The sequence below is a fragment of the Barbus barbus genome (assembly GCF_936440315.1).
Source record: "Barbus barbus genome assembly, chromosome: 5".
Taxonomy (NCBI): Eukaryota; Metazoa; Chordata; class Actinopteri; order Cypriniformes; family Cyprinidae; genus Barbus; species Barbus barbus.
The window spans coordinates 4,092,671-4,119,808 of NC_136733.1; the positions used below are offsets into that span (position 1 = coordinate 4,092,671).

General features: G+C 36.7%; 1 protein-coding gene across 1 annotated transcript in view; it reads right to left on the reverse strand.

The window, feature by feature from the left end:
* Window positions 1–1,549: 1,549 nt before the first annotated feature.
* LOC306870401 (SH2B adapter protein 3-like) overlaps window positions 1,550–27,138 on the reverse strand; it is a 52,164-nt gene continuing 26,575 nt past the window's right edge. The window contains exons 3-8 of the mRNA XM_079417640.1: window positions 15,048–15,152; window positions 11,476–11,570; window positions 9,706–9,791; window positions 9,237–9,451; window positions 6,566–6,737; window positions 1,550–3,548 (exon numbers count right to left, since the gene is read on the reverse strand). Coding sequence (XP_079273766.1) covers window positions 3,208–3,548; window positions 6,566–6,737; window positions 9,237–9,451; window positions 9,706–9,791; window positions 11,476–11,570; window positions 15,048–15,152 — 1,014 coding nt within the window. The 3' untranslated portion in view covers window positions 1,550–3,207. The remainder of the gene's footprint in view (window positions 3,549–6,565; window positions 6,738–9,236; window positions 9,452–9,705; window positions 9,792–11,475; window positions 11,571–15,047; window positions 15,153–27,138) is intronic.

Below are 27,138 nucleotides of genomic sequence, written 5' to 3' on the forward strand. Positions count from 1 at the left end.
TTGTACTTCCAAGTAAAAATAAAACACTAAGAGAAGGCTTTAGTGCAAAATATTGTTTTATGGCTCCAAAATTAAATGACCTTATTTATTAGAACAAAGTAAATTTGGTTTTTAATTGTTGAGAGCAAATCTGAAGTTCTGATATTAATATTGTGTGCGCGTAAAACAATATTTCTTCTGTTTTTGTTCTCATCACCGAACAAAATCATCATAAAGAAGCAAAAATAGTTTGAGGATTGAAACATTAACTTTATTTTTTTTTCTTCTTCTAAAAAAAAAAAAAAATACAGTTGATATAATTTAATATCCATATCGCTATATGGAAAGTAACTAGAAAGTTTGATCAGAAAGCTGTGATGGAATGGCTAAACTAGCTGAGGGTGAAGCCCAGGGGTTTACAGTGCGTCTCATAATAACAACAGTATAGAGAGAGAAGACATGCATTCATCAGTTGAACTTTGAGGGACCTCAGATGTGACTCTAGTGGTGCAGCTCGGGGCCTGCATATGTACAAAGCATCTCAACCTGCTCAACACTGCTCCAGGATCACATCTTCCAAGTTCACTCACTATATAATACAACACAAATGACTTTGAGATGCACATGGCCCGTTTGGAGTAAGCAATTCATTACCAGACAACGCAGCTGTTTTATGTTTTTTTTTTTCCTGATCGAGTCAGCTATATGAAATTTAATCTGTACATATTACAAATGTTAGAAACAATGCATATGCATAAAACAAGTGTTTTATAATTACAAAAAACATTCATTTGCAAAGCAATGCAATGCGAGGTAGTGATACACAGGTACAGTTCACACTTTCATATGTTAAAAAAAATATAGATATATGTATAGAGTGTAGAATGTGGTTGCCTACTCCTTGCCACAGAGAGGATTATGAAACGGTTCTTTGTGGTAACGAGGCTTGTTAGAAAAACAAAGAAAAAATGGCTGATAAAGATCTGAAGAGCAAGAACAGAACGTACTGTAGCACAGACCGGATTCTGCAGCAAAGCAGAAGCGAAGGAGAAAATATAGAAAGCTTTCTTGCTTTGGATCATTAATTGAAACTCACAAATCCTGTCACCCCACAACCAGAAGAAAAAAAAATATTATATTGCATGAAGCCTATTTTAGGACAATTATTATTTATTTAGCATTAGAATCCTCTCCCTAATTCTTTCCAACCATAACTGAAAAAAATGGCATAATATATTTAAATTGTAGTATCTGCTGTATTGCATTAAATTGTATTACAGCTATTTAAAAAAATATATACTATAACAGTGAAACGTGGAAATAATCATGAATCATGGAATATTAAAACAAGTATTTACGATATATATATATATATATGAATTATTTTTATTCTATATTTTTTTCTTTTGACTTGAGGGTGAAATGTGAGATTCGCCAAATTATGTATGAATGAGATATAAAATTGGGTATCTGTGACATTTTTTTTTGACATTCACAATGATTCAAAAAGAGACACAAAGTAGAACAAGCTCCGAAAACATCAAGCAATGTTTTTTTTTTTTTTTTTTTTGGACGATTAGCTTAAAATCAACTATTTATTTTGTCAGATTTGAGTTTAAAAGTAGTATTTCCACAGCTAATGAAGCCATGAAACACAGGTTAAAATGTGTTAAAACAGATAAAAAGAATGAATTCACAGGGTAAATAAAATTTATTATAAAAAATGATAATTGAGGCATAACAAAACTAATATTTCTGGTCTGGTTTGGTTAATTTTACTCTTTGGTCAGATGAAATTGTAAACCTCTAGAATCCAAGATGACACGACTCGCTGTGTTGACGTAAAACTGTGGTTCTACGATCTATATTATTTGGTTTTTTAATATGCAAAACAAAGAAACCTGTGTATTACTACAACGGAACATGAAATAAACAATCTGAAAGTGTGTGTGTGTGTGTGTGTGTGTGTGTGTGTATGCAGCCAGACTGAAAACTATTAGAATCTTTTAGATGTTTACCACCGTATTTACACCAGACACCTGCGACAAAACTAAATTACTCCGGAGCGGTCTACACTGTGAGCACCTGATGTGGACGCCCCATTTCTGACCCCAGACACATCTAAAATGTAGTGCTTTTATTAAAAATATAATTTGCTCAATTTCTTTGTTATAAATTGTATTCTTTACAGGTTTAAATAACTTCTGACCGTTATATCAAAGCCAGCTCATGATATTTCTGGTCTGACATAATTTGAATAATTTTTTATCAACATACATATGCAGTTGTAGGAATACTAACATAATTAAAATCAATTATAAAATTATTCACATGGAAAATGAATTTTGTAATTTTTTTCGACTGATTATATTGTAACTTTTCTAAATTGCTGAAGCTTAGCCTTCTAGTCTGATATACTTTAAACATTTTTGTTTTTTAGCCATATGCATATGCAGTTGTAGGAGTATTAACATACTTAATAATTATAAAATGATCACATGCAAAATCAATTTTGTAATGGATTTCTGATGAAAATTAGGATTTCTTTTCCAACTGAATTTATTGTCATTTTTCTAATGTCTGAAGTTTAGCCTTCTGGTCTGGCGTACTAATTTTACTGATTTTTTCCCCCAACAATATGAATAAGCAGTTGTAGGAATATGAACATATTTAAAATGAATGAAGTTAATCACATGCAAAATACATTTTTATAATGGATTTCTGTGGAAAATAAAGATTTTTTTTTGTCTGATCGACAAACTAATTTTATTGTCATTTTAGTAATCGTTGATTACTAAAGTCTAGCCTCGAGCCTACAGCTGATTGTGAATGTATCCAGTGTAGACGGCCACAAGTTGTTGTGATGTCCGCTTCCAGTGTAGACATGGATGAGTTTGAATCGACCCTTGGTTTGTGTTCGACTTACTGACCACCCATCGCACAACGTTCCCATCCAACAACTCCTCCGAGCTATTCTACAATACACACCGATTTGATAGCGAAACATCTGTATAGTACATTCACAAGGTAGACAGCTGGCAGGGCTGGGTGTCAGGTGTCTGGCAGTATTGTTCACGTGCAGGTGCCTCCATCCCGAGTCTAGTGCGCAATCTCGCACGACTCCAACTCCTTTCTCCGTTTGGCTGCTGGATGCTCTCCATCCGGCCGGGAATTCTGGAGCACTTTTCATCTGCGGCTTCTTTTGTTCTTTTTCATCCTCTCTCTCTGTCAGAAGAACATATACTGGTTGTCGATGGCTCTCTTGCGTCCCCTGTCGGGTGGCTCCAGTTCGTAGTCAGAGTCCCGGTTGGCCAGTAGGGGCGGCAGCGGGTTGGGGTGGCGGAGCAGGTTTCTGCGGCCCACCGACTCGCTCCGGCGCAGTGGGACGGGAACGTGGCGGTCTGGAAACGAAGCGGGCATGCGATGCGGGAGAGTGGATAATGCTGACGACTGGGCCATGGAGGGGCTGGAGTGAGGGCATGAATCCGGACTACAGTGAGCCAGACTTGGCTCTGAGCTCCAGCGAGAGAAGGGCACCAATACCGGAGAGCCGATAGCCGAACTCTGACCTAGAGAGATGCAACAGAGAAAACACTTCATTAACACAACAGTGGTTTTTAGTTGTAGTTAGTATTAAAAAGGTACATAAAAGTTTTGATTAAGGTTCAATGTCATTTTATGGCGCTTTTCCACTGTGTGATACGACTCGGCGTGGTTCAGAACGGCACGACACGGCTCAGTTCGGCTCGGTTTGTGTTTCCACTGCAGTTTAGTACCGCTTTAGAGTGGCGGGATTATTCACGTGTCATTATAGATGCGCACCGCCTCTACTGCTGTGACTCCTGAAAAACATTTTTATTTCACGTCACTCCAAGCTCTCGCTGGATCCGCTCCTCGGCTTTCAACGAGAGGAACGTCTGTACTTCCTCAACAGACAACGAAACAGCCATTTTTTGGTTGTTAAAAGAAAGGTGCGCTCATTCAAAAGAGTTGCGTTCGATCCTTCGGCTGGCTGTGCTGATTTAAATCTAGCAGGTCTGTTGTGTCTCGTGCCTCAAGTTCAATGACGCAGGCAGTGACGATTTTCTCCGGCCAATCAGTGATCAGCAGAGTTTACACGTCACGTTTTGGTAACGGTACGGTTCGCTTGGAACCTGAAAACACCATTAGTTTCTTCCCTTATAGATGTAGAATCACAAATTGTCCCATCCAACACTCACTCTTAAAATAATACACTTACATATTACAAAATAATACTATCAAATTTGAAGTTCACTGTTTTGATTCGTAAAATTCACAAACGTTACCAGAACTTTTGACCAATTACTTTCCATTTTTTTATTACTTTTCCTGAAAACGTTTTCTATGTTTATTTACACTTTGATTTGAACGAAAATAACGTATCCGTACTCTCCAAATGGCGAATTGTTGAATAAAGTTGTTATTTTTGTTTTCTTTGCATACAAAAGGTATTCTCATAGCTTTGTAAAATTATGGTTGAACCCCTGATGTCATATGGATAATTTTACTGATCTCCTTGCTACGTTTCTGGACGTTGATCGTGTTAATTCCATTGCTGTCTATGGGAGGGTCAGAGAGCTCTCAGAATGCATCAAAAATATCTTAATCTGTGTTCCGAAGATGAACGGAGGTTTTACGGGTTTGGAGCGACATGAGGGTGAGTAATTAATGACACAATTTTCATTTTGGGGTGGAGTAAGCATTTCAGTCCCTCAGTTGTCCTCAGTGTGAAAAGATGGATCTCAAAATCATACAGTCATTGTTGGAAAGGGTTCAAATACACAAAAGATGCTGGAAAGAATTTGTGGGACCTGAAGGATTTTTCTGCTGTGTATCGTTCAGATAACAACACAGTATTAAAGTAAAGTAAAGTAAAGTAAAGTCGTGACGTATTGTCAAGTATGGTGACCCATACTCGAAATTGGTGCTCTGCGTTTAACCCATCCAAGTGCACACACACAGCAGTGAGTAGTGAACAAATGCACACACACACACACACCGTGAACACACACCCGGAGCAGTGGGCAGCCATGCTGCAGCGCCCGGGGAGCAGTTGGGGGTTCGGTGCCTTGCTCAAGGGCACCTCAGTCGTGGTATTGAGGGTGGAGAGAGCGCTGGACATTCCCTCCCCCCACCTACAATCCCTGCCGGCCGGGGGCTCGAACTCGCAACCTTTCGATTACGAGTCCGACTCTCTAACCATTAGGCCACGACTTCCTTAAGAATCATGTGTGTGATGCATTAAACTGATCAAGTTACAGTGAAGACATTTATAATGCTGAAATTTCTATTCATCAGAGTGCCATTTAAAAAAATGCATCACGTTCCACAAAAAGGCGATGCAGCATACTGTTTTCAATATTGATAATAATAAGAAATGTTTCCTGAGCAGCAAGTCAGTATATTAGAATGATGAGCCTTGGTGAGCATAAGAGATATCTTTTAAAAACTGTAGTGTACTGTATACTTACAATGATGCCCATCAATAGAAATTATTATGGATGTAAATCAACAATTTGTAATCTGACTATAAACCTCAATAACCATTTTATACTCCCAGTATCCCATAGAGGGCATCGTCTTCACACTCTCAAACTCTGCATCCTCTACAAGTATCACAGAGTGTGTTTGAAGTATGAGCACAAAATAGGGCATGTCATTAAAAATGTGTTTATGTATGTGTGTGATAAAACATTAAGCTCTGTGTATATGTGTGTATTTTACAGCTTTACTGCAGGAAACGGAAACTTGATGGCAGGTTAGTCTGTAGTCAAAGAGTCTGTAGTTCTGATGATATATGTATGAGTGTATGGACGATTATGTGTGTGTGTGTTTCCTTGTGTCAGTTCTCTCTGAACTACTAAAACCCATCTAAACCACAAGGCATAAGAGGAAAACGGATCCTGTCAAGCCGTGTATGTATGCGTGCGTGCGTGTGTGTGTGTGTGTGTGAGACAGAGAGACAAGAAAGAAATATGCATATTAGCTGCTTGAAAATTTCCAGATTAATAACAGCTATGTAATCTATTTTATTATATACTATTCTACATTATATAAGTTTAACAGTGCAGTTCTAAACACTGTATGATCACATAAACTAGATTCATTACGCTTTTTAATGTGGTTTACAAACAAAATCCAAAATTAAATCTTGCCAAGCGCCAAATGTGTGAAAAAATTGGCTTTGGTGACTAAATCAAACACAGTTACTCGCCAGTTGGCCAATAACTATTATGACCTGCAAAATCACATGGCTTACATCAGACTGTGAAAATGACTCAGAAGTGATTCAAATCAAGTCGTCTTCTAAGAAAACATATGTTGTGACTTAAGTAATATTGTTTAAGATACTTTTTTCCCTCCAAAACATCACATTGTGGCATTTGTGTGTAATATTGCTCACATTAAGCCATCAGAACGAAAGTACAAAAAGCTAAATCACAATGAGCCCTTATGTATGTGCTATTGCTGCAAATGATGTATGTGCTGTTGTCACAAATATGCCAAAAATGCAATAAGGGTCAAAATGCATTGTTAATAAAAATGATGCGAAATACAGTGTTACCTGTGTGAGTGGGGTTTACCCGCACGTAATTGGCCAACATAACTTCGCATGCGGCGCCGCACTCCAGCGGGATCGGACAGTTGCGGAAGTGACTCAGCATGTCCATGACTGATGGGAAACGCAGGTGCTGTACACGACACTGACCCCATTCAGTTAAAGATAGACGCAAATGCTGCAAAGGAAAAAAAAAACAGTGGAAAATGCTATATGAATACAGACATGAACAGAAAGATGTGCAACAGTCATAGTGAGGTCTGCCTTACTAAGCAATATGGAATACACCAATATAGAGATCTGATTTACTTGATACTTCTACAATTTTAACAAAACATTATTTTTGGTAATGACTAAAACTAATAATTATATGATGGACAATCACATTTAAATGGTTCTGTTGTTTTTTTATGTTTGTGTTTTAAAAAAATTACAATAGTATTCAAATAATATAAAGCACAGTAAAAGAAGACAGATAATAATTTAAAACAATCAGAAAAAAACTGAATAGGTAATAAGCCCTGTTTAGAAGCCAAAACCTGATACCAATTAAAAGAAACATACATACATACATACATACATACATACATGTATAAAATTACTTACTTACATAAAAATGAACTATAATGAAAAAAATGAACAAGTCAATAAGTCATCAAATACAAATAAAAATAATCCATATTTGGTCACTACTGCTATAATGGCCAATCTCATAAATGTACATGGTTCTCTTTTTTTAAATTGTTTTTTATAAAATATTATTAAATCAATATAATATACAGTAAAAAAAAAAAGAATTGCTCACTGCCTGCTTTTATATAAAAAAAGTGTGTGTGGTATGTATGTATATATGTGTGTGTATGTATATAGGTATGTATGTATGTGTATATATATATATATATATATATATATATATATATATGTGTGTGTGTGTGTGTGTGTGTGTGTGTGTGTATGTATGTATGTATATGTGGCTAAAATTAAATCGCGATTAATCCCACCTAACATTAAAGTTTTTAAATATACTTTTATATTGCAATAATTTCACGTTCAATCTTCACATGTACAATGTACAAACAACAAAGACAGTATATTTTTTACATTTCTTTAATGGCATCTTTTTTTATGATTGAAGGCCAGCATCACTGGATATCAATACTACTGATGTCTCTATAAAACAGTTTTTCCCCTGAATATTTAACCATTGACTGTAGCCATTCAGCATTACAGTATAACTGAGAGCTATCAATTTGAACATTTATTAGACTTAACTTCTAATTTAAGTGAACTTAAAACAATCTTCACACGAACTATTATAATAAATGACATATTTAGCTCCCTGTGCCCTTCAGCAGAAATATACAGAAAATGAATATTTACCAAACACTAAATTCTAAATTAAATATAGACGAACCCCCTTAAAAAAGTTATTGATTTCCTCTTTTTTCTTTTGTTCTTGGATTAATAGACATCACAGCAGCTGGTTATCTTATTTGCCTGCTATTGCTTTAAAAGCTGCTGCTGCTGAACGTGACGTGGATCTGACATGCATCTTATTTTCTCACAAATCTCTTTACTTTTTCTGACCCACTTCAGGTCTTAAAGTCTCTACTAATGAGCGGACGAGTTGAATCGGGTGTTTTAGATGAGGGAGACAGTGCTGGGGTGCCTAAGGACAGTTTTTAAAACCATTTCAGAGACATGTTCTTAAATGTGACGCATATATAACATATTGCATGCATGCACACAGTTTTAAGGCAGCTTTAATCACTTTTTTGGTAACTTCATGCCTTAACTGACGGCATAACTACGACATTGCATGCACGTAGTTTCTTTCGCTGTTTGATATGAAATGATACAGGCTACAGCGTGCGCCGGCACCTTTGTGCATGTATTTGAAGAGCGCACGCTATGAGCACAGTATCTTTTATGCGCTTGTTTGACTCACGCCTGGCGCGGAAGTATGGAAAGCCAAAGTGGTCATAAACGCTTGCTCGGGCGTCTGATTGCACACTGACACGTCAAGCACCCTTAGAGCACGCGTCTGAAACGTCTCCTGTTTGATGTGGTCATAAAGACGTTCTGCATCTAAATAAACGCAATCCTTTTCAAGAAGAAAGTGACAGAGGCAGCAGTTGTGAATGGGGTGGCCAACCCTAGCCCCGCCCCTGCGTTAAATATTTTTAACGCGTTAATCTGAAAAAATTAAATCGCCTGCGTTAACGCGCTAATTTTGACACCACTAATATATAAATAAATATAAATATATATATATATATATATATATATATATATATATATATATATATATACACATATATTAAATTAATATACATATACATACATATTAAAATTGATACAATTAAATAAATACAATTCAAATAAAATATATTGTGAATATATGAGTACATAAATATATTTTATATATGTCGCTAGCATGTCACTGTTTTCACACTTTTTTTATTATTTTATATTATTACTATTATAATAATAAAGAATTTTTATTTAATATTTGTAATATTATAACAGTTTATTCATATAAAATATATAAATACATCTCAAATAATAATAATAGAAAGAATAAACTGGTCACTGATATTGTGTATCCCCTAATGACAATAATGAAAAGTTTTTGTCATTTATGATCATGAGGATGAGGATGATTACACCTCATTACCTTTGCTCTGCCCTGGTAGTTAAATGTGAGGACATAGTCTCCTCTCCGCGTCTCGCTCTGTCTCACGAGGAAGTTCCCATGACCGCTGAACCCGGCATGCTGGACAAGGTAGGCAGCCCGCACACGTGATATGGGCCCATGAAACCATGGGTAAGAGGACAGGAAGTGATCTGTTTTATTGTAGGCATGCTCTGCAAGTCCAAAACCCAGAGAGCCTGCGAAGACACACACACGAGACAGCAAGTTTACAGACATTAGAGCAGTCCATTACCATGCAAAATAATTTTAACAATTTATTCAGCTTTCAGATGATGTATAAATCTCCATTTCGAAAAACTGACCCTTATGACTGGTTTTGTGGTCCAGGGTCACAAATGTCTTCAGTTTTTTTAGATTATTTGAATTAATATAAGTGTTGATATTTAAGTAAGAGAGAGAGTGTGTGTGTGTGCGTATATATGTGACTCACCCTGGCCGCCGGGCTCTGTGCTCCCTCTGCGAGCTGCGTTGAGCGAGTCGCTAACAGGAAACGGTTCTCCATCCACACTATCTGACCTGGAATCATGCATACATTCTCATAAACACCTATGAACTCCTTTAATTGCATAATGAAGAGGTCACAGAATGTCACGCGATCAGTAACATCCCATCACATATGTTAAGGTGCGTCCACACTACAAAGCATAACTTTCAACGACGATCATGAGAGATAACAGTTATTTTTTGCCATGCATACTGCGGCCCTAAAAAGCATGTGGATGTCACTGCATTACATTACAAAGCATAAAACCAGCTGCCATTTATTTGAAAGAATGTCTTTTTTTTTTAAACATTTTAATTGATTAACGTTAAAATATATTTATTTTATTATTTTAAAATACTGACATTATTTTACCTTATTTCTAGTTCTATTTTCCATTACGTTTAACATTTTATAGCAACTATTTTACATTGTTTTAGTAAAATAAATTTGTATTAATTATTGTTATTTATTGCTATTCTTCAAATAACAAAAAAATATTTTATAATGAATTCTGGTTTATTTGTCACTTTAGAAATGGAAGAACAAGATGAGTTTTCTGTGCAGTATACTGAACAATTTGGCAAATGAAGTAGGACATTCATATATCTCACACAATTTTCATGCTGCTTTAGGTTACACACACACACACACACACACACACACATAAATTACATTATAATATTTATAATATATTAAAAATATAATTATATTGAATAACTACATTTAGCATTTAAATTAAAATATTATATTTATAATTAGTAAATAAAATAATTAAAATGAGTAAAAACTCATGAAAACCTGGGAGAAAATTGTGACTAAAAACAAATAAATAAATATGAATGCAATGAACACAGCAAGAAACTGGGTCAAGAGGAGAGCAGCTCTTATAGGATGAGAATTAGACAGAAAAACAGTCGTGGCTTTGAAACCTATAGGGACGAAATGAAGGAAAGGACAGAGAAAGAGAGCAGAAGCAAGACTCGGGGAGGGGCGTTTGGGGAAGTTGCGGGAGAAAGCAGCACAAAAGCTTTTGGTTCGAGTCAGGAAATGTGTCGTGTAATTCTTGGACAAGTGAAAACACCATTGTATACAATGCTCTTATGTCAAGACGAATGCGTGCATAAAGGGAGGACTGAAAAAAGGGTATAGAAAAAAAAAAAGGCAAACAAGAGAGAGCCAAAAAAAGAAAGAGAAGGGGGCATGGAGAGAAAGGAGGCCATGAGATGTGCTGAGTCGAGTTCTTGAGATTCTTAGTAATCAGAATAACAGGAAGACCTCACTCTCGTTCTCACTCTCTCTCTTCCTAAAACTCACATTGATATATTCACACAGGCTTGAGTTCTCAGTACCCTCACACCAATAAAAGGAAATGAAACATGCGTTTGCACACACACAAGTACACCTTTTTTAAAAGACACAGCATGTGTAGAACACACAGATGGTGTGTGTGTGTGTGGACATGTCTGCAAGCAAACCAACCGAGCACATCTAAATTAAGACTTTTAAAAATACTAAAATATGTGAGAACTCAAACGATGTGGATTTCTTTAGCACTAAGTTTGGTTTTATTCTATGTGTGTGTGAGATCGTCTGCATGTGTGTGTGTAAAAGAGGAAGTGAGTGGATTTTCTCAGGGGGGGAATGTCAGGAACTTCTGCAGGTGTCTGGGATCTTCAGAGGTAAGTTTAGTTCAAACGCAGGAAGCGCCACTCTCACCTGCTGGTGATGCATTCTCTGAGCTCTGTGGTCCAAGAGCTCACCTGCTGCTCATTATTGGCCTCAAATATAAAACTACCTGGATGACCAGTAACCTGAGCGGAGAACGGAGAAAAAGAGAAACACAATCAACCAACAGAACAGAACACAATAAAAGATTTAGAAATTAACTTGAGTGTTTTGTAAGGGATTCATTAACATATCAAAACATTATTACGGAAACTTTATATTCATACCAAATACAGTGTCTGACGGAGTTATTCCTCAAGCTGATTAATTTGCTAATTTTGATTATTATATGTTTTACAATATTTTTGAGTAAATTTGAAGCTAGATTCACAAAGAATTTGCTCAAATAAAATATTTAATAAAAAAAAAAAAAAAAAAAAAGTAAATTAATTAAATAAAAATGATCTATATATACAGTGCCCTCCATAAGTATTGGAACAGTAAAGACAAAATTGCTCTGTTGGCTGTGGAGTCAAGACATTTGCAAATATGATTAAAAGATGAATGAGAGACAAAACTACATGAATGTCACATTTTATTATTAGCCGTTTCAACACATACATGTTTTACCAAATAAAAAGAACAGCACTTTTAGAATTCATCCCACTCATTGATGTGAGCATAAGTATTGGGACAGTTGAACATAAGGCAGATATAAAAGATTAAAAGCTATTATTTAGTTGCAGATCCCTTGCGCACAATCACAGCAGTGAGTCTGTGACCCATAGACATCACCAGACTCTTGCTCTCATTCTCTGAAATACTTTTCCCAGCCTTTAATGCAGCCAATTCCAATTGTTGCTTGTTTTGGGGAGTTTCTGCCTTTACTCTCCTCTTCAGCTGGTGAAATTCATGTTCAATCAGATTTAAATCGGCAGACTGACTTGGGCAATCTAAGACTTTCCATTTCTTTGCCCTTATAAATTCCTCGACTGAACTAGCAGGGTGTTTTGGTTCATTGTCCTGATGCAATATGAAGCACTTCCCAATGAATCTGGTGGGATTTTCTTGAATATTGGTAGGCAAGATGGCTTTGTACCCTTCCAAATTCATTCTGCTACTGTCATCATACACGAAGGGGTCAATCGTGGCCTAATGGATAGAGAGTCGCACTTGTAACTTGAAGGTCGTGGGTTCGAGTCTCAGGTCCGGCAGGGATTGTAGGTGGGTGGAGTGAATAACCAGCACTCTCTCCACCCTCAATACCACGACTGAGGTGAGACCCTTGAACAAGGCACTGAACCCCCAACTGCTCCCCGGGCGCCGCAGCATTGGCTGCCCACTGCTCCGGGTGTGTGTTCACTACTGTGTGAACACTTGGATGGGTTAAATGCAGAGCACAAATTCCGAGTATGGGTCACCATACTTGGCCACACACCACTTCCCCTTACATTAAGTCATCAGTAAAGTTGAGAGGGCCTGTTCCAGAGACAGCCATGCATGCCCATGCCATGACACCACCTCCACCATGCTTTACAGATGAGGCTGTATGCTTGGGATCATTGCAGTTCCCTTTTTTTCTCCACATTTTTGCTTTCCCTTCACTTAGATAAAGGTTCATCTTTGTCTCATCGGTCCATAAACACAGTTCCAAAACTCTTCTGGCTCACCTTTGTGCTTTTTTGCAAACTCTAATCTTGCCTTTCTATTTTTGGTGCTGGTCAGAGGTTTGCATCTTGCTGTGTAGCATCTGTAATTCTGTGTCAAAGTCTCCTGAGGACAGTAGATTGTCAGAACATCACCCCAGCTTTCTGGATTTTGTTGGTGATTTTATAGACACGTCTTTTAGGATTCATTTTCACAGCTTTAGTGATTTGTCTGTCATCAACTACTGTTGTTTTCTCAGCCGATCAGGTCGTTGTTGGTTGCTGGTGTCGCTGGTGGTTTCCAAACTCTTGATTTCTCCATGCCCTTTGTTTTTGCTAGAGCTCTAATTGACTTCCTCTTTTCTTTTAGCGTCCAAATTGCTTGCTTTTCTCTCAAAGTCAGCTCCCTCATCTTCATCCTGGTTTGTGTGTGTCATCATCAAATGCAAGATTCAGAATACAGAAGTAATGGATATAACTGATACGACACATTTCCTGCTTTTAATATCTGAAGAATTAATGCAACAGGACACAGCTGATCACTTAGAAAGACCTGTGAGGCAACTGCTCCAATACTTATGCTCACATCAGATAGAGGGATGAAACTCTAAAAGTGCTGAACTTCTAAGCTGGTAAAACATCTATGTGTTGAATCACCCAATAATAAAATGTGACATTCTGTAGTTTTGTCTCATATTCATCTTTTATTCATATTTGTAAATGTCTTGACTCCACAGCCAACAGAGCAATTTTGTCTGTACTATTCCAATACTTATGGAGGGCACTGTATATATACAGTTGGGCAAAAAAGTATTTAGTCAGCCACCAATTGTGCAAGTTCTCTCAATTATTATGAGGATATAAAAGCTTTACTTAGAAAATAACTTACAAAATTGATATAATAAGTGAGTACACCATGAATCCATTTTCCAAATCAGTCCCGTGTTTTTGGCTTGTCCTGAATCACCACGGTACACCTATAATAAGTGTTTATATTCGGACTATTTAGACTAGTTCGGGTAGGTACCGCTGCGGAGTAGCCTGGTACCTGCGTGATTCGTCATAGACATAAACAGAGAGAAGTAGCTCTGGCTACAATGTTCTTCCGCAAAACCTACACAGTTCTCTTTATTAACCGCTAGAGCGCCAAAAGTTACGGACCGCAGCTTTAAATATATACATTCGAAAAAAAATATATTCCATATAGTCTCTCAATTATTATGAAGTCATAAAAGCTATTATTTCAATATAGAAACTTTTTATTTAAATACATTTAAAATTACTATCCCAAATTATATTAGGCATAAAAACTGTATAGTTTTGGCTAGAAAAAAGCTTGTCACACCACAAGGGGCTGGCATCAATGATGGCATTAGATTGGCCATCAGCCACTGCTCTCTAGATATCAGCAGAGACCAAAGGAAAACCCATTGTGGTCGAGCACTAATCATGATGACTTCAGCAGAAAAAAAAATAAAAAAATAAATCAAAGACTGAGTTCTCCATTCTAGTTCTGAATCAATTCAATTTCCAAGAAGCATCATTAACCCGAGTTTTGGTTTTTCCAAAAACCATTGATTCCACATAATTAATGATACTCATTTACTCCATGATCAGTCCTAAAAATAGTGCACAATCTGAAATATTTTTTAAAGTTTACAAAGAAGGTCCTAAAACCTTGTAAATGTAAAATAAATAAATAAATCAATGTGGTCTTAAACCTTTGGACCCCACTTTATATATTACATAATTCCATAATTCTATATAAAATGTAATAAAATTGAATAAGCATTGATTTGTTGCATGCAATATTTACTAAAACCTGCACCAAAATCATTTTGAAAACAGGACGTGCCTATCCACATTTTCTTAAAATGGCCTAATATCATCCAAAAGAATCAACCTCTTGAATATATTAGTTTATCAATAAAATGAACCAGTGTGTTATAATTCATGACTGTGTGTGTCTTTTTTCACCTTTAAGACAAATGTGTTCATGTTGTCTGGCATCTCTAGGCGATTACAGCGTCGAATCTCTTGGATGTCCGAACAGGGTACGGTGAGCTTTGGCGTTTTGTAGTCCTAAAACACAAAGAAAGCAACACATCTTCTTAATATAGTCATATAATAGTTACATAATGTCTTTAGAAACATTTGCTTCCATATAAAAACTCGAAAACCTCCTTTACCATTTAGGCTATATCGTGCGTTTATGTTGCATTTTTACTACTCTTGTAAATGCATTAGCCTAAATGTTGTACGGTTGCTCTTCTTTATTTATCTTTGTAAATGTTACTAAACTTAGAGCAGATTTCCATACCAGACACTGCATTAAAAGAATTCTTACTCAGGAACTGAACACTTCTGCTTATATTATTCTCATTTGTGAGATAAAAGTGTCAGCAAAATAAATGCAAAAGTAAAATTTTACATTGAGAAAAAACTCTGAATAGTATGGAAGCTCATTTGTGCCACAGAATGAATTAAAAGAGACATTTCAGAGAAAAGTCAGAATTGCGAAAATATTTCCCTTGCAATTAGGGGTTTGTACCTCACTGTTTTCCTTGCAAAAAGGTCAGAACTGCAAGATAAAAAGTCAAAATTATGAGTTTACATCATGCAATTCTGTTTCTCTTTTCTTTTCTTTCTCTCTTCTTCAGTTTTTTTTCTCTCCTATGGAATAAGCTTGTTTCCGCTACAGGATAAAATAACACATTTAGGTAATTGTGACTTTTACCTCAGAATTCTGACTTTTTTTTTTTTTTTCTCAGAACTGCAATTCTGAGAAAAAAGTCTGAATTGTGAGCTATAAGTTCACATTTGCAAGAAAATAGTCAGAGATAAAAAGTTGCAATTGACTTTTATTTTTCATCCTGTGGCAGAAACAAGCTTCCATAGATTTGGACTCCCATACTGACACAAAACCAAACAAGTTTCTTTCTAAATCAATAAAACATAATGCACCACTCAGACATACAATCTGACAAACAAGGACTATGTCATCGATGATAAAACATAGATGTCTAGTGCATGACACACTCCAGTGTGGGACTGATTTCCTTGAGGGGGATGACTTCCTTATTCTACTGGGATTAGCAAAGAATGTTCATCTGGAAATTAAGAGAGAATAGAGCTATGACCCGTGATCTGAAACCTTCGACCTATGCCTACACACACACATATACACATTCGCAAAATACACACGCACACAAACTCCTTGGGAAAAAATGAGAGCGGATTCCGGGAAGTTGTGAGAGCTGCAAATGAATCGAGTGTGTCCCGTCAGTTCTGACACATCAAAGATTTGGGAATGAAGAAGCTCTTTCTCTCTCAAACGAAATCTGTCATTTTGAGTGAGTGAGTCAGACTGAATCACAGCTTAAAATAGCTTCACATGCACAGGCTCATGGCAAATCAACGGTACTGTAATATTACGATCTTTCCTCTTTGAACTCCAGTCAACTCTCACACAGAGGAGAGCAGAAAACACCACTGACTCATTCACATCCACACACACTTCTGCACTAATTCCACCAAAACAAGAAGTGATTGAAGTATTAAACACCGCACACATATACGGTAAAACAGAAGATTGTTTTTCAGTTGGGGCGGTGCTCGCGTCGCATCTTGGCGATTCCAAGCAGAACATAAATACAAACTGAAAACCCTGTGACATCCAAGTTGAAAGGTTCTGAGAATGTTCAATATCTGTATTTATTTTATTGTTTTACAATTGTTTTGTTTTCTTTAGGAATCCTGCAAGCAATTCATTTTTCATTGATACTAAGCAGATGTGATTTTTTGTTCAGATCAAAATGATATGACATTGTATATTACAATTGTAAACTTAAACAGTGAACCTTTAAAGCAGGGTTTAAAAATATATATGGTCTTTTTATAAAATACATTTTATATACATTTAACTAAAGAATCCTGCTAGCACTTTAATCTTTCCCGCTTTACTCGTACTGCACAAAAAGTGGTTCAATAACATTGAATGTTACACGGACTGATTATTGCAAATGCAGATCCCAGTGTGTTCTGGTTAAACTATTTTTATTTATTTATTGCTAAGGTTTGCAAATGGTGGTGTGCTCTTAATGACAGCTTTCCTAAAAAATATATCCTATTCCTAAAATAAGAAATATCCCAATATATCGCCTTGCTTACAGTATCGCAATATCTCGCATCGCAACCCCCGTTTCATCATACGTATTGTATCGCTAGATTCTTGCCAATACACAGCCCTATAAAATAGCTGGATATTTGATAACTTTTGACATCCATGTTTCTTGTTCAGTTTCTGGAGCAATTCCTATCAAACATTCTACGATAATAACAGTTCTGGCTGCATATAAATGTGTTTACGAACAAAACATTTTATACAGCTAGCATGAATATGGTTACATATAAACAATGATTTAAACGCAGAGGAAGTTTGCATCCCATATATATACAGTTGTGTGAAAAAGTTTTTGCCCCCTTCCCGTTTCTATTTATTTATTTTTTTGCATATTTGTCACACTTTAATGATTCAGATCGTTAAACAAATTTTAATATTACACAAAGATAACCCGAGTAAATACAAAATGCAGTTATAAAATAATGATTTCATTTATTAAGGGAAAAAAGCTGTCCAAACCTGCCTGGCCCTACTTGAAAAAGTAATTACCCCCTAAATCTAATGACTGGTTGTGCCACCCTTTGCAGTAACAACTGCAATCAAGCGTTTGCGAAAACTGGCAATGAGTCTTTCACATCGCTGTGGAGGAATTTCGGCCCACTCTTCTTTGCAGAATTGTTTTAATTCAGCCATATTGGAGGGTTTAACAAGCATGAAAGGACTGTTTAAGGTCATAACACAGTATCTCAATCGGATTTAAGTCCAGACTTTGACTTGGCCATTCCAAAACCTTAATTTTTCTTGAGCCATTCAGTGGTGGACTTGCTGGTGTGTTTGGGATCATTGTCCTGCTGCATAACCCAAGTGCGCTTGAGCTTGAGGTCACAAACTGATGGCCGGACATTCTCCTTCAGGATTTTCTGATAGAGTGCAGAATTCACGGTTCCATCAAATATGGCAAGTCATCCAGGTACTGAAGCTGCAAAGCAGCCCCAGACCATCACACTACCACCACCACCATGTTTGATTGTTGGTATGATGTTCTTTTTTTATGCCAGATATAATGGGACACACACCTTCCAAAAAGTTCAACTTTTGTCTCATCAGTCAACAGAATATTTGCCCAAAAGTCTTAGGGATAATCAAGATATTTTTTTGGCAAATGTGAGACAAGCCTTTGTGTTCTTTTTGGTCAGCAGTGGCTTTTGCCTGGGAACTCTCCCATGAATGAAGTTTTTGCCCAGTCTCTTTCTTATTGTTGAATCATGAACACAGGCCTGCAGTTCTTTAGATGTTGTTCCGGGTTCTTTGACCTCCTGGATGAGTCGTCGTTGCGCTCTTGGGAGTAATTTTGGTAGGCCGGCCACTCCTGGGAAGGTTCACCACTGTTCCAAGTTTTATCCATTTGTGGGTAATGGCTCTGACCGTGGTTCGCTGGAGTCCCAAAGCCTTAGAAATGGCTTTATAACCCTTTCCAGACTGATACATGCCAACTATTTTGTTTCTCATCGGTTCTTGAATTTAGATCACAGCATGTTGTGTTGCTCTTTAAGCATGCTTCACTTTGTCAGACAGGTTCTATTTAAGTGATTTCTTGATTCAACAGGTCTGGCAGTAATCAGGGTGTAGCTAGTGAAATTTAACTCTGCTTTCTAAAATAATGTGGTTAATCACAGTTCTTTCATGATTTAACAGGAGGGGGCAATTCATTTTTCACGTAGGGCCAGGTAGGTTTGGACAGCTTTTTTCCTTTAATAAATGAAATCATCATTTAAAAACTGCATTTTGTATTTACTTGCATTATCTGTGTGTAATATTAAAATTTGTTTGATGATCTGAATCTTTTAAGTGTGACAAATATGCAAAAAAATGTAAAAAGACAGGAAGGGGGCAAAAAACCTTTCATGGCACGGCATATAATTATAAAAAAAATGCATTTCACGGTGAATGCAGTAGGCAGTGACGCGCCATTCCCGCATCCGCGCCCGCGACAGTTGCCACCTCATGTTTGCGGCTGAATGTAAATGATCATAATTGATGGACAACTCTGCCCATGAAAAGATATCAACAATCCGAGAAAAAGAAAAAAAAATGAAGATGAAGCCCGTGCATTACTTTCAGGTACATTGGCTGTTGAAGTGAATAACGTGTTTTAATGTTGGTAATAATTTCACTACCACCAATGCATCTAATATTCCCTCTGAGTTTCCATATTCTCTTATGAAAATCAGCCATGGTTTTACTACAAATAAAACCAAAAGTCATGGTTCTTGTAGCCATGGAATCCACAAATTTTTGGCCATCTTTTTGTGAGGGATGACTGCCTCTATAACAGTCGCTTTGGATAAAAGCATCTGCTAAATGACTAAATAAATAAATAAATAAACAGCAGTGGTGGGCAAAAGGCGGCCCGCAGGCCAAAAGAGGCCCGCCAGCAATAATATCTGGCCCGTGCCCGTAGCCCGATTATTTTGATAGCACATTTGTCTGAAATAGGTCCGTCATGACAGCAACAGTTACGCATTCAAAAATCAAATAAAACAAACCAATAAACATTTAATTCATGGGGATGAACACAGAAACTAGCCTCATTATGAAACCTCTGTTTAAATGGATGTCAACTTATCTATAGTCTCTTAAGGCTGGAATACACTACATGATTTATGCCCCGATTTCCACAGATTTACAGTCTGGGGAAGTTGGACAGAAGTTGTCAAAGATCAGAGACAGTCTGCAGATTTGAGTCGACAGAATCCATAGAAAATCAATTAACTTAATTTAAAGTGACTGACAACCATCAGTTAATATTTAAAGTCTGTTCATGAAGTATTTACATAGATGTTCAATGTGGAAGAGCTTAAAGAGAACACACTGAGCTTAATGGGAGCAACAATTTTTCATAAATTTCATGTAATATTTATTAAAATGACAGGATTGTGCTAAATAAATTGTCCAGGTCATGTATTACGTTCATACCTATTTTAACACAAACATCTATTATTAACAATATCTATGAAATTATACTTTTTCTTATTGATGTCACAATGAAGCTGTGTGATTTTCATAGCAGTGCACCCTTTAAGCTCACCTTAAAATAATATGAAATCTTTAAAAAATACAGCACTGTAAAACCACAGACCAGCAATAAACTGTCAATTTATAATATTATGGATGTAAAAGTACAAGCCAGTAATGTATGGGATGATATTAGACTCAAAATGATTAATAGATGCACGCACAATTATCCATGTACTGCATACATTTTATGCATGTATCTTACTAACCACGAACAAATGTCTTTCAATTTGAGTCTGTGGAATTCAGGATTAAATGATTGTGCAGCGATTTTAACAAATACAGACATGTTTGAGCATAAAAATGTTGTGATCTGCATTAATATATCATAAATTGCTCATACAAAAAGGAATCCGTGCATATGTGAATCAGGTGACACACGTGCATTTATTGACATCTTGTTTGCATTAATCTTGTTCGGTTCATTTGGATTTTGAGACTTCATTTTCGCAGTTTGCAGCATTTCACGACGCCCACACACACAACTACCAATGAACAAAGCCCAGTGCAATTCATTAACGTGTACACGATTAGAAAAATTTGCAAATGTGCATCACTACACTGAAACAAATGCTTTTCAGCCAGTGTCTGCAGAGTTAAGAATTACATCAATGTGCAGCATTTTGTACAAATAGAGACTTATTTTTGAATACAAATGTTATAGTTTGTATTAAACTATCATAATTTGCGCATGCAGCGATTAAAATGTGCATTTGTGGATCAGGCGACGCACGTGCATTCATTCACATCTCTTCTGAGTCGATTCTATTTGATTCATTTAATTTTGAGACTTTCATTCCGCCCGTTTAGCCTTGCCCAATCCACACACACACAGCTCGCGATCCACACGCAGCTGAGCCTAAGAACATCAGCGACCACTAGATGGCACTAGCCCCAGTAAGTAACAACAGTAGCATTTTTAGAGATTTGCTGTTTACACTAAGTGAAAATAGCCATTCTATACATGCTGTAAAAGTAGCAGATATTTGCAATAAGTGTAAATAGTAATTAGACGATATTTATAGGCTACTTTAATATTAAAGTAAGTAAAATTAGCATTGTCAACTTCATCTTTGTAGACGATACTGACTCAGAAAACAGTTTAGTAATAAGTAGGCCTAAATAAAATCCCCAAACATTCATTGTCATTCCATTAGCCAGCAGGCTTTATGCTAATAGCCTATAAAAGGCTCATTGTTTTAATACAGTACAGTTTAAGTTAATGTAATAGTTTAATTCATTGAATATAAACGTGCAATTACTAATGGCTTAAATGAGCAACTATAATAGCCCTTTAATGATAATAATAATAATAATAATACAAGGAAGGAATAACTGACAACGTGCCGCTGAATTACAGAAAAAAAAACACAAAGGTACCATCAGGACGTTCTTGTTTGGCTAAATTAATATGAGCTATTCTGTGTCCTAAGACTAGTTAAATTAGAACAAGTTCAATAAAACATTTTTATTATATTTCTACGGGCAGAGTAGAATAGCCAAACCAAAAAGAAACAAAGAAAACACAATGTAACATTCATAAAAGCGTACACAATGGAATGAGCACAGGTGACTGGGGCTAGTGCCATCTAGTGGTCGCTGATGTTCTTAGGCTCAGCTGCGTGTGGATCGCGAGCTGTGTGTGTGTGGATTGGGCAAGGCTAAACGGGCGGAATGAAAGTCTCAAAATTAAATGAATCAAATAGAATCGACTCAGAAGAGATGTGAATGAATGCACGTGCATCGCCTGATCCACAAATGCACATTTTAATCGCTGCATGCGCAAATTATGATAGTTTAATACAAACTATAACATTTGTATTCAAAAATAAGTCTCTATTTGTACAAAATGCTGCACATTGATGTAATTCTTAACTCTGCAGACACTGGCTGAAAAGCATTTGTTTCAGTGTAGTGATGCACATTTGCGAATTTTCCAAATCGTGTACACGTTAATGAATTGCACTGGGCTTTGTTCATTGGTAGTTGTGTGTGTGGGCGTCGTGAAATGCTGCAAACTGCGAAAATGAAGTCTCAAAATCCAAATGAACCGAACAAGATTAATGCAAACAAGATGTCAATAAATGCACGTGTGTCACCTGATTCACATATGCACGGATTCCTTTTTGTATGAGCAATTTATGATATATTAATGCAGATCACAACATTTTTATGCTCAAACATGTCTGTATTTGTTAAAATCGCTGCACAATCATTTAATCCTGAATTCCACAGACTCAAATTGAAAGACATTTGTTCGTGGTTAGTAAGATACATGCATAAAATGTATGCAGTACATAGATAATTCTGCGTGCATCTATTAATCATTTTGAGTCTAATATCATCCCATAGTAATGCCTGTGAAGTAATATGTTAGCATAGCACACAATCTTCTACAGCTAGTCAGCTAACTGTGTTCTGTAGCATCTGTGCTGTGTTGCTAAAACTCTCTTTTGGATCTAATGTAATTATTTCCCACATCCAAGTTCCAGGATATAATATGCAAAAGTCTGAACATGAGTAGTGAAACTTAACCAAAATAAAGGCTTAAACATCTAAAAAACGCACGTTTACAGGGCTCCTCTTTTGGTGAAAGTTTTTAGACAGCTTTCAAAATGGCCGCCAGACAGAATGAACACATGGAGACCCATATCTCAGCGTGCAATGATCTGATTGACTTCACATTACAGGAGGTATATAGTAACAAACATATCAATTGGTTAAGACATCAAGTAGGATAATAAATTATTTTTCTTTTTATATTCTGATCTAAAAAATGTAAGTGTGCTTAATGGGTACATTTACCCTATTGGTCTACAAACAAAAGATAACAAACTAGAAGGCATATGGAGACGATCAAAAGACAATTAAAACTAATATACATGTGTCTGCAAGCTAAATATTATTTAAACTACAGATGAATGAAGATAGCATTCATGTTTACAAACAAAAGAGGGTTTAGACTAGTACGGTTATGAACAAAAGATGATTTAAACTAGCATACATATATTTCCGAAACAAAAAATTATTTAAACTAGTAGATTGCAAACAAAAGATGAATGAAACTAATATACATATGATTACAAAAAAAGGATTGTTTAAACTACTATGCATACAACCATGAACAAAAAGCAATTAGGGCTGTCGCGATTCGTCAATTTTATTCGACTATTTGATTTTTAAAAGTCCTCGACTTAATTTTGCTCGTGTCGACTAACCGGCAAAATACCGGAAGTGGTGCATTTCATGGACGAGAATCCATAAAACACATTATTTGACTGTTTTCCAAGGCTGCATGATATATTAAACTCACATAAAAATCATAATAAAGCATAATTGTGAATTCACAAATGCTACGATTTAATTAAATAATTATATGCGATGCAGTTCTAATCATATATATATATATATATATCTCTATCTATCTATCTATCTATCTATCTATCTATCTATCTATCTATCTCTCTATCTATATATATATATCTATCTATCTATATATATCTATATCTATATATATATATATATATCTATATATATATATATCTATATATATATCTATATATCTATATATCTATATATATATATATATAGAAACTCATCAGAAACTCATCAGAGACTACATCTGCTCTGTGCTGCCTGACTCACTGGATCCCCTACAATTTGCATATCGCAGAAACCGTTCCACAGACGATGCTATTGCCTTCACCCTGCACACTGCTCTCTCCCACCTGGAAAATAAGAACACCTATGTGAGAATGCTGTTTGTGGACTACAGCTCAGCATTCAATACCATAGTGCCTGCCACACTGGTTGAGAAGCTCCAGACTCTGGGACTAAACGGATCTCTGTGCAGCTGGATCCTGGACTTCCTGACAGGCAGATGTCAGGTGGTCAGGATGGGCAACAACACTTCATCCCCGCTGACCCTCAACACTGGTGCTCCTCAGGGCTGCGTCCTCAGCCCACTCCTGTACTCCCTGTACACACACGACTGTACAGCAACACACAGCTCCAACGTCATCGTCAAATTTGCTGACGACACAACGGTGATAGGCCTGATCACTGACAACGATGAGACGGCCTACAGAGAGGAGGTGAGAACCCTGACTAAATGGTGTCAAGAGAACCACCTCTCACTCAACATCGACAAGACCAAGGAGCTGGTGGTGGACTTCAGGAGACAGAGCAGAGAACACACACCCATCACCATCGACATGACACCTGTGGAGCGAGTAAACAGCTTCAAATTCCTCGGTGTTCACATCACTGAGGATCTCACATGGTCCGCTCACACAGATGCAGTGCTGAAGAAGACACACCAACGCCTCTTCTTCCTGAGACGGCTGAGGAAGTTTGGAATGAACCCCAGCATCCTCAGATCATTCTACACCTGCACTGTGGAGAGCATCCTGACAGGCTGCATCACCGCCTGGTTTGGAAACAGCACTGCTGGCAACCGCAAAGCTCTGCAAAGGGTCGTGCGAACTGCCCGTCACATTGTTGGAGGTGAGCTTCCCTCCCTCCAGGACATCTACACCAGGCGGTGTATAAAGAAAGCCCGGAGGATCATCAGTGACTCCAGCCACCCGTCCCACAGACTGCTCTCTCTGCTGCCCTCAGGAAGACGTCTCCGCAGCATCCGATCCCGCACTAGCCGACTGAGGGATAGCTTTTTTCCTCAGGCTATCAGGCTAATGAACAGTCAAAACTAATATACCTACAGCATAATCCCACCTTACAGTATACGCACTGCACTTTAATCCCATACAGTTCAAACTGGACTACCAGTACACTACTGCACAAATACAACAATCTTTTTGCCAGCACCGGATACCATCCAATGCACATCCATGACATTTGCACATCCGGTTTATATATAATCTGCTGCATCTTCGCATATTACTGTGTGTATATAACGTAGAATGTGTACTACATACTGTGTATAATGTGTATCGGTAACTGTATGTCTGTCTAATAGTACACTGTGTGTACTGAGTATATGTATGTGTATATTACACATTGTCATCTGTATAAGTCTGTACGTATGTATGGTAATGTCTATATGTAAATTGTTTTTGCAGTGTCTGGAGCACGCTCTCAAGAATTTCACTCACGAAGGCACACGTGCTGTGGTGATGTGACAATAAAAGTGATTTGATTTGATTTGATTTGATTTGATATATACACACACACAAAGATGCCTCATTAGCGACTGTTTCTATGGGCCATTATATGCAAGTCGTAAGTCAATATTGTAGAGGTCAACTTGACATCATTCACCAAAGTACTCACTGAATATTCAAAACATGCCACAATCCTGCACAGAACGGCTCCGTGTGAACCTACAGTATGGTGCATGACATCAAGTAGACCGTTCCAAGATGGCGGCCGCATCTACGTGCCTGGAGCGGTCGAATAGGGCATCTATATATGTGACCCTGGACCACAAAACCAGTCATAAGGGTCAATTTATTCGAAATTGAGATTTATACATCATCTGAAAGCTGGATAAATAAGCTTTGCATTGATGTATGGTTTGTTATGATAGGACAATATTTGGCTGAGATACAACTATTTGAAAATCTGGAATCTGAGGGTGCAAAAAAAATCAAAACATTGAGAAAAACGCCTTTAAAGTTGTATAAATTAAGTTCTTAGCAATGCATATTACTAATCAAAAATGAAGTTTTGAGATTTATGGTAAGAAATTTACAAAATATCTTCATGGAACGTGATCTTTACTTAATATCCTAATGATTTTTGGCATAAAAGGAAAATTGATCATTTTGACCCATACAATGTGTTTTTGGCTATTGCTACAAATATACCCCAGCGACTTTTGTGGTCCAGGGTCAAATTTTTATTAATCAAAAAGCCTGTCTAATTAATTGAGTTTTACAGCTTTATCTTTACCAAATTCTGTTTTCCATTATTTTCTGGATTCTATTTTAATTTTCCATTACATTTGAATGATCAAAAGCATCTCCAATGAATTTTTTTTTTTTTTCCCAGAAATACTGCACATTTACATTTTTCTCCTAAATAAATTCTGGTAAAAAATATTTCTGGTAAAATTTTAAAAGTGTTTTTTGATTATAATTTTATAATTAGCAGATTAGAACATGTGGATATGTAGTAGCCCTTTATTGTCACTAGTCACAAGTACCAGCGAAATTAGCCATCAACTTAGATATGAAAGTTGATGGCTAATTGTGAAAGTTGATGGCTTAGATACGAAATTAGATATGTTGTTGTTCTTACACTAGAATACTGAACTTTTTTGATTTGAGTGATTTGGACACTTGCTAATACATTAAACACATTACATTAAACTAGTAATCATAGACCAGAAACATCAGGAGTTAGCTTTAGTGTAAAGGTCAAAACGGATTGAAATATAACAAAATCCATAGCAATCAATCACGTACATGGATAGTATAAGATACAAACAAAACATTTGATAATTTAATTTAACTATTCAAATACCTTCAGTGGTTCTATGCCAGAAAATCTTACATTTAAAAAGATATACTAGTTTCAGTGTTGTAGCTTGTAGTGTACCTAACTACTTTATTCTTTTGCAAGGGTAGCTTGACTGTAGTTTAACTATGACTAACTTAAGCATGCTAAGGTTTCAAACTAGCTTCCCCAACACTGTTGTGACGTGACTTCCAGAACTGCTGCCAGCCGAGTGTGAAAAAATCATGACAGCTCTTAAACGAAGAAATCCACATTAGCTTGATTTCTATGACCATATTTGGCCCGTGTTTCTGTTTGTCGGAGACTGGAATATTTACTCTTGCTCTAACACAACACAAACATTTTGCGAAGCTGTGTAGAATGTTGTTTATCTATTTTCTGACACAAGTT